This window comes from Anabrus simplex, chromosome 7, assembly GCF_040414725.1.
Source record: "Anabrus simplex isolate iqAnaSimp1 chromosome 7, ASM4041472v1, whole genome shotgun sequence".
In the NCBI taxonomy this organism is placed as follows: Eukaryota; Metazoa; Arthropoda; class Insecta; order Orthoptera; family Tettigoniidae; genus Anabrus; species Anabrus simplex.
Genome location: NC_090271.1, coordinates 171683915 through 171697433, shown reverse-complemented (window position 1 = coordinate 171697433; position 13519 = coordinate 171683915). Strand labels below are relative to the sequence as shown.

Genomic DNA, 13519 nt, shown 5'->3' with positions numbered 1-13519 from the left:
GCCCTAGTTGAAATCGTACCAGGCGAGTTGTTGCATAAGACGAATTTCATATTTTACTCGTATTTTATGTATTGGATTGTGTGGACAATAAATACAAGAATTGTAAATACCGGGCGAGTTGGCTGTGCGGTTAGGGGTGCGCAGCTGTGAGCTTGAATCCAGGAGATAGTGGGTTCAAGCCCCACTGTCGGCAGCCCAGAAGGTGGCTTTTCGTGGTTTCACATTTTTGCAACAGGCAAATGCTGGGGCTGTACCTTAAGGCCACAGCTGCGTCCTTCCCACTCCTAGGCCTTTCCTATCCCATCGTAGGCATAAGACCTATCTGTGTCAGTGCGACGTTAAGCCAATTCTGATCTAAGATGAAACAGTTTATACAATCGGCCTTAAGAGGTATGATTTAAAAATATGAATAAGGCTAAAATGATGGTGATAAAGTTACAGAGGGGAAGTGACAAACCACAAATCAGGATAAATGACACCAAACTGGACAGTGTTCCAACGTTTAGATACTTGGGTAGTATAGTATCAAAAGACAACCTTGCAAAGTATGAGGTGGACAATCGAATTAGCAAGGCAACTCAATTTTACCACCAAGTAAGACAACTGCTGTAGGATAAACAAGTATCTTTAAAAGCAAAGATGACATTTAAATCATATTGTACACCCATCCTCACATATAGCTTGGAAACTACCACGTTTACGAGACAAGACAACTCAAAGCTCCAAGCTGCAGAAATGAAGGTCTGTGCACCATGATACAGAAGACCAGGAATGAAAAAGTCTGATAGAAGGTTGGAACAGGAGACTTCCCTACTACAGAGGATTCAGAAAGCAAGACAAGTGGTTTGGCCATGTAAGAAGGATGAGTGTAAGCAGGACTGCAAGAAGAGAATATGAAAGAGAAGTAGAAGGAAAAAGACTAGTGGGCAGATCCTGAGAAAAATGGAGAGATTTGGTAAAGAAAGATGTTGAGGAGAGAGGACAAGATTGAGAGAAGATTATGAGAGAACAGTGGTTCATGGACAGACAAAGATGGAGGGGTTTCGTACACCACACCCGGGCAACTGGAGATGGTAAATGATGATGCCGATGATGATAGAATTGCTGAAGATAGAATTGCTTGCACCCTGGCTTCAGTGATAATATCTGTAATTTTAAGGCCATGGGAGATAAGGGTTCTTTGTAATTTTCACTTTCCTCTTATTCACTTCTTCAAGATAGGAACTATCACCCCTTTTGTCCATTCCTCTGGTACTGGATTATCATTCTATATTGCTCTAAGGACTCTGTACCACCATTGTATTCCACGTATACCAGCAGCTTTAATCATATCTGCTGTAATTTCATCTACTCCAGCTGAATTACCACTCTCGCTAAACTTCTGCCCATGTAATCGGAATATCCTTATCTGTTGCTCTTTTACTTTCCTCCCCGTCACATAACTTGTCAGGTTCATTAAGGAGCTTGTCAAAATACAGTTTCATTGTGTTCCTGATGTCTCTCATATTGCAAAATATACACCTAAACAAAAGTTTGGAATATTGCCAAAACAAGTATTCTGAGGTACGTTATTCATTAGACTATCACAAACCTGAAATTCAACAGTGTTAACTACAGGAATGCTTTGTGCTTGTATACTACTCACGTAAACATAACCAGAGTGCTATAGCAGATGGTGCGTTGTCCCTTATCACCAAATGCTACAGTCACTTTGTGTTCAGCCTTGCAGTGGCATGCCATTTAGACGAATACAAGCATTTGACAGGATTCAGATAATGGCTTTACTTTTGACAGGCCAAACACAGCAAGATGGTGTCGATCGATTAAATGTTGCACAAAGCAGCGTGTCTGAGGTGTGGAGAAAGTACAGAGAGATGGGTAATTTGAACAACAGGCCTCATTCTGGCTGTCTTCATGTTACAACACCAGCCCAGGATCATTATCTCCAAGTGTCAGCTTGCAGACATCCAACATCAACTGCCAGGGCTTTTAGAAATGACCTCTCCAGAGCAACAGGGGTTTGTATCACAGACCAAACAGTGCGCAGAAGACTGCATGAGATTGGTCTTCAGGCCAGAAGGCAAATGGGAAGCTCTCTACTGAACCAGTGGAACAAGGCCTATTGAAGGAACTAGGCTTTAGCTCATCAACATTGGACCATTGCAAAATGGAGCAATGTTATGTATACCAATGAAACCAGGATTGGTTTGAGGTCCTACACCCAACGTACAAGAGTATGGAGAACCTATCCTTTTATTCCCATCCAGGGTGTACTGAATGGCCCCCCCACCCCCCGATACATTCAAGACATGCTACAACTATTTGTGTGGCCTTTCCGAACTGCATTCAGTGATCATTTCATCTTAGCAGATGACAATGCAAAACCTCAGTCATGGGACAGTGATGTGGTATCTCCAAAGACATCGTCACTCGACTGGATTGCCCTGCACACAGTCCCCAGACATTGATCCAATTGAGCATGCATGGGGCATGCTGAAAGTGGCCATTTTAGAGCATCCAAACCCACCAGACAATCTTTAGGAACTAATTGAAGCTGTAACAGAGAAGTGAGACAGTTTGGCCCAAGACTAACTTATGACCTCATTCACAGCATGTAGCACAGGGTGGAAGAACTCATCCGTATGTGGGTTAGTCACACCCATTACTAAAGACTGCTAGCACCGTGCACTGAAGAGAGTTTCAAAGTTTTGTTGCCTGGACTTAATTTTAAAAGATGCCTTTTGTTTTGCTTGTTCAGTATATATTGTTTAAAATGTTTGATTCAGAGTGAAATATATTTATTTTGTTTAATATTTATTGTAAGACCACCAGATGTTTTTACTGTAAGAATCCAATATAGTTGTACCCATGTTATTCCAAACTTTTGTTGAGCAGTGTATATTACTATCATTTGTCTCTATTGCTGTGATTTTTTTTTTTTTTGTCATATCTTTTACTTCTCACAATTCCATATAGCATTTTCATGTTTCCTTTACTGTCATCTTCCAATTTAAAAGTGACTCCCAACATTTCTCTTTTTCTTCCTGTACAATTCTCAATCAATCAATCAATCAATCAATACTGATCTGCATTTAGGGCAGTCGCCCAGGTGGCAGATTCCCTATCTGTTGTTTTCCTAGCCTTCTCCTAAATGATTTCAAAGAAATTGGAAATTTATTAAATGTCTCCCTTGATAAGTTATTCCAATCCCTAACTCCCCTTCCTATAAATGAATATTTGCCCCAGTTTGTCCTCTTGAATTCCAAATTTATCTTCATATTGTGATCTTTCCTACTTTTATAAACGCCACTCAAACTTATTCGTCTACTAATGTCATTCCACGCCATCTCTCCGCTGACAGCTCAGAACATACCACTTATGATATAGATGTTGATTCCCATAGGGAATCTGAAATATTTGTCCTGAATGAGCAAATTTATAATACCAATATAAATGGTCCGTTATTGGACATTATAAATTTTCCAGCTAGCTCATTCTTGGTTGCCAGCGTTTCGCCCTCGTGTGCTAGGGTGGGCTCATCAGTTGGTACCTAGCACACCTACCAATACGCTGGCCAGTGCATACCGTGGAGGCCACTGCGTAGGCTAACTGGAGCCACCGGCAGTGCCAATGCACTAAGAGACTTTGTCTCATCACTAAAAATTGATGCCTGCTTGGCCATCAGATGATATAGATGTTGATTCCCATAGGGAATCTGAAATATTTGTCCTGAATGAGCAAATTTATAATACCAATATAAATGGTCCGTTATTGGACATTATAAATTTTCCAGCTAGCTCATTCTTGGTTGCCAGCGTTTCGCCCTCCTGTGCTAGGGTGGGCTCATCAGTTGGTACCTAGCACACCTACCAATACGCTGGCCAGTGCATACCGTGGAGGCCACTGCGTAGGCTAACTGGAGCCACCGGCAGTGCCAATGCACTAAGAGACTTTGTCTCATCACTAAAAATTGATGCCTGCTTGGCCATCAGATGATATGGATGTTGATTCCCATAGGGAATCTGAAATATTTGTCCTGAATGAGCAAATTTATAATACCAATATAAATGGTCTGTTATTGGACATTATAAATTTTCCAGCTAGCTCATTCTTGGTTGCCAGCGTTTCGCCCTCGTGTGCTAGGGTGGGCTCATCAGTTGGTACCTAGCACACCTACCAATACGCTGGCCAGTGCATACCGTGGAGGCCACTGGGTAGGCTAACTGGAGGGAATCTCCTATGGGAATCAACATCTATATCATCTGATGGCCAAGCAGGCATCAATTTTTAGTGATGAGACAAAGTCTCTTAGTGCATTGGCACTGCCGGTGGCTCCAGTTAGCCTACGCAGTGGCCTCCACGGTATGCACTGGCCAGCGTATTGGTAGGTGTGCTAGGTACCAACTGATGAGCCCACCCTAGCACACGAGGGCGAAACGCTGGCAACCAAGAATGAGCTAGCTGGAAAATTTATAATGTCCAATAACGGACCATTTATATTGGTATTATAAATTTGCTCATTCAGGACAAATATTTCAGATTCCCTATGGGAATCAACATCTATATCATCTGATGGCCAAGCAGGCATCAATTTTTAGTGATGAGACAGTCTCTTAGTGCATTGGCAGTGCCGGTGGCTCCAGTTAGCCTACGCAGTGGCCTCCACGGTATGCACTGGCCAGCGTATTGGTAGGTGTGCTAGGTACCAACTGATGAGCCCACCCTAGCACACAAGGGCGAAACGCTAGCAACCAAGAATGAGCTAGCTGGAAAATTTATAATGTCCAATAACGGACCATTTATATTGGTATTACATACCACTTAGTCGAGCAGCTCTTCTTCTTTCTTTCAATTCTTCCCAACCCAAACTTTGCAACATTTTTTTAACGCTACTCTTTTGTCGGAAATCACCCAGAACAAATCGAGCTGCTTTTCTTTGGATTTTTTCCAATTCTTGAATCAGGTAATCCTGGTGAGGGTCCCATACACTGGAACCATACTCTAGTTGGGGTCTTACCAGAGACTTATATGCCCTCTCCTTTACATCCTTACTACAACCCCTAAACACCCTCATAACCATGTGAGAGATCTGTACCCTTTATTTACAATCCCATTTATGTGATTACCCCAATGAAGATACTTCCTTTTATTAACACCTAGATACTTACAATGATCCCCAACAGGAACTTTCACCCCATCAACGCAGTAATTAAAACTGAAAGGACTTTTTCTATTTGTGAAACTCACAACCTGACTTTTAACCCCGTTTATCAACATACCATTGCCTGCTGTCCATCTCGCAACATTATCGAGGTCACGTTGCAGTTGCTCAGAATCTTGTAAATTATTTATTACTCTATACAAAATAAAATCATCCGCAAAAACCCTTACCTCCGATTCCACTCCTTTACTCATATCATTTATATATATATATATATATATATATAAAAGAAAACATAAAGGTCCATAATACTGCCTTGAGGAATTCCCCTCTTAATTATTACAGGGTCAGATAAAACTTCACGTACTCTAATTTTCTGAGATCTATTTTCTAGAAATATAGCAACCCATTCAGTCACTCTTTTGTCTAGTCCAATTGCACTCATTTTTGCCAGTAGTCTCCCACGATCCACCCTATCAAATGCTTTAGACAGGTCAATTGCGATACAGTCCATTTGACCTCCAGAATCCAAGATATCTGCTATATCTTGCTGGAATCTTACAAGTTGAGCTTCGGTGGAGTAACCTTTCCTAAAACCGAACTGCCTTCTATCGAACCGGTTATTAATTTCACAAACATGTCTAATGTAATCAGAAAGAATGCCTTCCCAAAGCTTACATACAACGCATGTCAAACTTACTGGCCTGTAATTTTCAGCTTTATGTCTATCACCCTTTCCTTTATACACAGGGGCTACAATAGCAACTCTCCATTCATCTCGTATAGCTCCTCCGACCAAACAATAATCAATTAAGAACCTCAGATATGGTACTATATCCCAACCCATTGTCTTTAGTATATCCCCAGAAATCTGATGAATTCCAGCCGCTTTTCTAGTTTTCAACTTTTGGTAAATTTTAATACTTCATTGGCCTTAGTCTCCTCCTCTATCTCGACATTTTCCTTGTAACCAACAATCTTTACTTACTGCTGACTGAATACTTCTGCCTTTTGAAGATCCTCGCATACACACTCCCCTTGTTCATTAATTATTCCTGGAATGTCCTTTTTGGAACCTGTTTCTGCCTTACATTACCTATACATACCCTTCCATTTTTCACTAAAATTTGTATGACTGCCAATTATGGTTGCCATCATGTTATCCTTAGCTGCCTTTTTTTTCTAGATTCAATTTTCTAGTACGTTCCTTCAATTTCTCTTCCAATTCCCTGTAGCTATATTCTTTTGCAATCTCTTTCAATCTGCTATTATCTCTCTGTGGCCACTCTCAATCCTTTCATTACACTTGGCTAAATCTAGAGCTTTCTTAGCCTTATTTCTCTTGTTATATGCCTCTTTCACCGTCATCCCACCATGATGTTCTTTTCTCATTAACTCTGTTGCTTGTCCTCCCATATATTTTATCAGCTCTGCTCACAAACTCGTCTTCAAATCACTCCATTCTTCTTTTCCACTCCTTATATCTGTTATTGATTGCTTGGCTCTGATCTCCTCTTGGAACCGCTAATTCAAATCAGAATCTTTCAGTTCCTAGTCCTTTATTCTTGGTTGTTTTCCCTTGATTACATTAATAATTCCTCTCAGGTCTGCAACAAGGAGTCTATGGTCACTATCAAGGCATTCACTTGTTATTACTTTAACATCTTGTACTCTTTTTCTCTGCTTTGTCTATCAGTAGGGACCTGAAAAATTAGCATCTATTTTTTCCAAAATTAGCATCTATTTTTCCAAAATTAGCATCTATTTACAAAGTTAAAATAATCGCATGGCATTATTAATTTTAACTATTCCAAGTTTATGAAGTGCATTTATTGTCCTTGGTTCACACACAATACAAATTCATTGTTTAAATGAAAGCATTGTCAGTACTTCAGCATTGCTTTTTTTCAAATGCAACCATTGTGTTGTAATGAGACAACACGTGCTCGCTATCTACATTGTTCGTTGAGGTCCACAACAACTCAAGACAGTATGTAGCAAATATGCTGAACTCTGTCTGAACTGGAGTTAACGCAAGCATGACATAACATTTTTCACTTTCTTTCATCTGGGTTTGAATTGCATACTGTTACTAGTAAGTCTTCTGCTCATACTCAAATACACTAAAAAGCAATTTGATATTTGGTATAGATTAATTTTTTTATTTTCTCTTTATTTTCATTCTAGACTTGTACAATCTATTCCACATTAAGGGAAAAATAGTTAAAAAATTATTCTATTTTCTGATTTTTCTTATTTGCACAAGAATACAAATACGTGCTATTAGCGTGTGATTTTAGCGCGAATAATGAACTCCCTCCTGCTCTGGAGGACATAATAGATCCACAGCACATGCTTAATGATAAATAGAAAATGAATATTAAAAAACAACCTTAAGATTTAGGAACAACTGTGTGTTTCTGAAACGACACACACTTACAGTTGACTCAACATAAATATACCAGTAGTACATTTATAATTTACATAGCTCTTACTCTTAAATTTAATACTGTAATATTTTTAGTAAACCATTGTATATGAAGTAGATTAATGTCTGTTGCCATTTTGCCAACTGATGATGATGAACAGTCTCAAATGCATTGTAATGTTATTTATTTAATAAAACTTTGAAGTACTGGTAACAGTGCTTTTATTGTTTCATAAAGAAATATTTAACTGACCCTGTTTTCAACTTCTGTGTACCGAATCCTAGATATAAACAAAGTATGTGGCAAAAATTTTAAGTATACAGACAAAATTGTGATTTCTTTACAGTGGATACCTCCTAACCAGCCTTCTCAGAACCAGACCCGTGGTGGGTTAACAAAACGGAGGGTTAAACCAACAATATTAAAATAAATGGCCTATCCAGCAGTTTATGGTATCTAATTTAAGATGTTTTAAACAATATTTTGAAATATATTATTAGGCTTATGAACTGACTAAAAATGACCTCAACTATTATAAGTGATAAGAAATGTGAAATACATTGCATTTTGAAATATATATCAGGCAGTAAGTAGTATGAAATAAGTTGCATCTTGACCGTAAGTAGTACGGGATGGGAAGTTGCATTGACAATCTCGACCGTGGAAACTAAAAGTGACATTATTCACCATTTTGGCTGGTTAAGAGGGCATCCACTATAGATAGGTATTACTTTTTGTCATTCTGATCTTGGTGAGTTGTGATTATTAATCCTGTTTTGATTCACAGTTTTATAGTCCTAATTAATGAATTTTGGTGTTCTGTTTCTTGACAGATATGCTGAATGGACAAATGGAACTGAAACAGAATGGTACCAGGAATACAGATGGTTTTGTGTCCAATGCAGCGGAAGTTTCTCACAAAATATCTTTGTCTCCTCCAGACTTTACGTTTTTGGCAAAGAATGCTACAAGTATATTTACATATTGGTTTGTTGATTGTGTTTATTACGGCTACTCAACAGACTTTAGATTTTTGTTTAACTATACTGAAATGAGAAGTTACAATGTTGAAGCTTTAGTTGTGGCATCATTTGATGAAATACCAGATACAACAGTGCCACCACTTACGACTACACTGGAGCCAATCTCATCTACCCCAGTCTCACCGGATCACAGTAATGTTACAAGCCTAGCTGCCTCCCCCAATAGTACTTCAGTAGACTTTCTATCTTCTGTAACTGAAGTAAACTACATACTAACTAAAAATACTTCAGTCCCATATACTAGCAAATATGGCACGATATTTAACAATGAAACTGTTAAACTTCCCTTCGTGTGCCTAAATTCCTCCATTATTCCACGTGATATCACGAAAGTGTATGGCTACTTCCGAAGAGAACTCTTTGTAAAAGGTAAGGTTCAGTTCTTTTATTAATTGAATGAATTTAATGTGATAGGCTGATAAGATGTATTTGTTCATAAACTTTTCTTCAGTGTGAAGCAGTTTAATAAGAAAATTACCTGGGAGATAAAGGGTTCGTACCCCACTGTCGGCAGCCCTGAAGATGGTTTTCCATGGTTTCTCATTTTCACACCAGGCAAATGCTGGGGCTATACCTTAATTAAGGATCCCAGAAATAACGATTTGGCTATTTGCGACCTGTGTAAGAACTCTATTTCAAGGAGAAAAAACGTTCTGATTCTCTGAATTTACAGACGTATTTACACAAGGTCACAACATTAACCCTTAGCCCTCTTTTTTCTCTGAACACTCCTACCTCTACAGCTCCATTTAAGAACCTGCTTGCAGAGGGATAAGAGACAGCACAAACATATGGATGGCATATTTATAAAAAATCTACTGAAGCAAATACAAAATAAATATAATACAAGCACAATATAATATTCAGGTGCAATGTTCAGCATTTTTAAGCCTGAAATTATCTTAGACAGACACTTTTTATCTGTAATTGTGCATTGTGTGAAACTTCTCAAAGCACCCGCCAGGATGTAATCCAGGCTTTTTTCTACAAGTATTGCAGAAAAAACACTGTCTCACGTCGTAATTCAGGCTTACTGTTCATTGCAATATTTAGGATTACGCCTAAAAATGTTTTCAATTCAGGAAGTGTAACATCTATACATGACCTCCAATTTAGACTGACATCTGAGGGGCGTAACCTTTTGAATGTTTACACTGGCATACCAGTTAGTCTAACGTACAATCTCCGACAATAACTCGTCAGTGATGAATAATTGGAAAAAGTCAAGTTCACTGTTAGGTTTAGTCCCTTGCGGTGGCTTATAACCTGACATACCTGCGAATGAGGTTCTTTTTAATTCCAAGTCCTTGTCATGGTATTCCCTCCAGCCATCAGCATTTAGCATACTTTTCTCATTGTCAGGAACTTCACTCAACTAACCAACACAATCTCGTTCCGCAATATTTTCCTCATCACTTAATTGAAAATCACTCTCATTATCACTGAAATCGACATCACTTTCATGTAAAAGTCTGGCAATTTCCTTCTCATGCTGCTTGAACGACGCCATGTTGCCAAACGACGTCTGTTTACAAACTTGCGTGGTCTTCAAAGGATTCGCACAAGCCTGATTTCAAAGAAATTATAGCTATGGAAGAAAATCATGTCGGGCATGCCCGATGTAGGATCTATGCAGGATATTCTAGTTGTCGGGCATAGCCTGCCACGTGAGTGCTAAGGGCTAAAAAGAAGAGCAATCCTAAAATTCAAAACAAGTAGGTATGGATGAGGAATGTGACCTGAATTTAAGAAAATCAGTTTCTTCTAGAGAGTCTCAATTTGCATGCAACTCCATTTATCGATGTATTAGCCAAAGCCATTGATAAATTAACTGCTTCTCAATCTCACAGTCCAGAGGCAAAGACTTCAAGTAGGTGCAGCATAACAACTGAAAATAGTAGAAAATGCTTTTATCCACTTTCAAGAATCCAACTTAAAAGGTTTCCAGTCTGTTGAACTCACAAGTTAAATATAAATATTACACTATAAGCAGGGGTAGAAGAAAATAGAAATAATTCAGTAGCCAGCCCCTTTTCATCAGGAGCCAGCACATTTTTCACAAATATACATTATGAACACCACAGGTTAGACTAGGATAAAGCTACGTATTATTTTTGAAATATGACCTTAAGTAGTATAGTCTCATTTCATATAAGAATGTAAATTTATATTTTAAGATATACTAACCCAAATAATCACCAGTCACCTTCAAGGGCAGCATCTTTTAAAATTACACTACATGTGCCTGTTTGATTTCCCACCAGTAACATTCAACATGCTTAACAATGCAAACAAACCTTCAAAATCAGTGTAGGGTCTGGTTTTTTTAGCATTCATTTTCTTGACGCACCTCGCTAAAAGTGCACATTCAGGATTTTTCATGAAACTTTCAGCCTCCTGCCGACCCCGCGGTGTAGTGGTAGCGTGCCTGCCTCTTACCCGGAGGCCCCGGGTTCGATTTCCGGCCAGGTTACGGATTTTGACGTGGATCTGAGGGCTGTTTCGAGGTCCACTCAGCCTACATGATTACAGTTGAGGAGCTATCTGACGGTGAGATGGCGACCCCGGTCAAGAAAACCAAGGATAACGGCCGAGAGGATTCGTCGTGCTAACCGCACGACACCTCATAATCTCCAGGCCTCCGGGCTGAGCAGCGATCGCTTGGTAGGCCAAGGCACTTTGGGACTGTTACGCCATTTTTTCAGCCTCCTAACATTTCGAGTGAGGATAGAATTTTTCGTTTGCTTTAAACATTTCCAGTTTAAATGGTCCTGAAAATCCGGATACACCTTTAGAATGTTTGTCGGCAATACTACGAAAGTTAATGCATAATTTACACTTCGCAATTCCTTCTTCATAGCACAGCCACGGTAGTCATTCAAGCTACGATTCTCTGCATTGTGTATCATTCTCATACTTCTCTGAATCAGTAACATTCAGCTTGCTTAACAATGTAACCAAACCTTCAATATCAGTGTAGGGTCTGTTATTTTTTGCAATATAATAAGATGCCATGAACAATGCATTCATATGCTGTAACATTAGCATTCATTTTCTTTACGCACTTCGCTGAAAGTGCTGAAATTTCCGTTTGCCTGAAAATTGAAATTTCGACGTATTTTTGATGTTTGACCTATCATTGTCTTGAATGCCATAAATTTCACGCTGGTCATTGTCGTCCTGAACTCTACAGTCGGCACTTCCATCAAGTGTTTTCTCACATTCACGCCCTTTTGTACCACTTTGTGTTACATTTACGGGCCCTACTTATGAAGAAATCTGAAAGAAGACACTGTTACTCACATCAGTCAATTTGTGCGGTTTTGTTCGTTTCATTTTGCCGATTTTCTCAAGTATAGCATAGAAACGTAAAATACACCAGCGGTAAATGGCTTCCGAGTTCGCGAGCTTCGATGTCTGATGCTCCGTTGCAAATTTTCCGTAAACGCACAGGAATAAACACAACCGTATTTATAAAGTGCAAACCGTTCAATACCAAGATGCTGTAATTAAATTAAAAGTATAAATATTGTTCGGTGAAAATACAAGAATTGATAAACACGTCATTCCATATGTTCTAAATGCAAAGAATGAATTCCACGGGAATTTATCAGCACTGCTTAGGCGGCAATAGTTGAGGAACGGCTAGTCACGGGAAGGATGGCGGTAATGTAGTGTTTGTGGAATTGTTTCACTTAGTAGTTCTCTGCATTTCTCCACAACTCTGGTCTGATCTTTGTACTCGGCTACCGATAGCTGATCATCTGTAATGGAACTCGATGTCCACATGTAAGGATAATTGTTGGACGGGGACCGCTAGGCAGCTCCCGCGCAGAACTGAAACGTCCAGTTCCAAGGTACGAAGAGCAATTACAGAATTCAAGACTGCCAGAAGCACAGAAAATGTTTATTGCACATATTAAAATATGAGCTACAGAAAACAACGTGAAATACCACACGCCTTGTTACTTTGTAAAGTGATGGGAACGTACATGTAAGGGAACTCCGGATTTCAAAAAATAAATTTTCAAAACCTAATTTGAAAATTTAGGCGCCAGGTAAAAATTTTCAGGCGCCATGGCGACTGGGCGCCCGGTATTTTTCGACCCCTGACTATAAGATACCTATAAAAAAAACACATTACTAAACAAGAAAGAAAAAAAGTTAAAAAATTAAAAATAAATAAAAATACACACTATTAAACAAAGGATTCAGTTGGTCGTATGTGCTTGCAACAGCTTTTAAGGGGATATGGAATCGCCTATCTTCACAATGTTAATTTATAGGAACATTTTCTTGGGAACCATGTTAGGTACATAACCCAAATTTTTACTCTGTATGGTAACAGCTATTCTGTGTATACTGAAACGATAATATGTTTTAAACAGGAATATTGGGGGAAATATAATTTTTTTTACCTAAGAATTTTTTCATCACCGTTTTTCAATATATTATGACCAATAAATTTTTGAAGAAACTACAGATCTACATAAAATTGTTTTCATGTATGTAAAACATTTAAGTAAACATATCCTGAAAGTTTCATTGTTTTAGGTTGAGCAGGAGCTGGGAAAATGTTCCGTGAATGCAAAAAAAAGTAAATTTTCAGGAAATTGAGTTTAAAGTTAAAACATTCCTGCTCCATAGTTTGCATCATCGTTACCACATCTGAAGGCATATTGCAGTCTTCGTTTGGCACCCCTAATGATCTGTCTTGCTTTTTTAGCTACGTAGTTGTCAACATTATCAGATGTGGATTTGGCCTTGTTTTATGACCGGATGCCCTTCCTGATGCCAACCCTATATGGAGTGAAGTAATCACTATTGCGTGTTTCTGTGGTGGTTCATAGTGTAGTATGTATGTTTTAAAATATTTCGCCTTCCAG

At 38.8% G+C, this 13519-nt stretch overlaps 1 protein-coding gene across 1 annotated transcript in view; it reads left to right on the top strand.

The window, feature by feature from the left end:
- The window catches only part of LOC136877423 (uncharacterized), a 105441-nt gene that overhangs the window by 22955 nt on the left and 68967 nt on the right, over positions 1–13519 (top strand). Inside the window, exon 4 of the mRNA XM_067151445.2 lies at positions 8424–9002. Within this exon, the coding sequence (XP_067007546.2) occupies positions 8424–9002 (579 nt within the window). The remainder of the gene's footprint in view (positions 1–8423; positions 9003–13519) is intronic.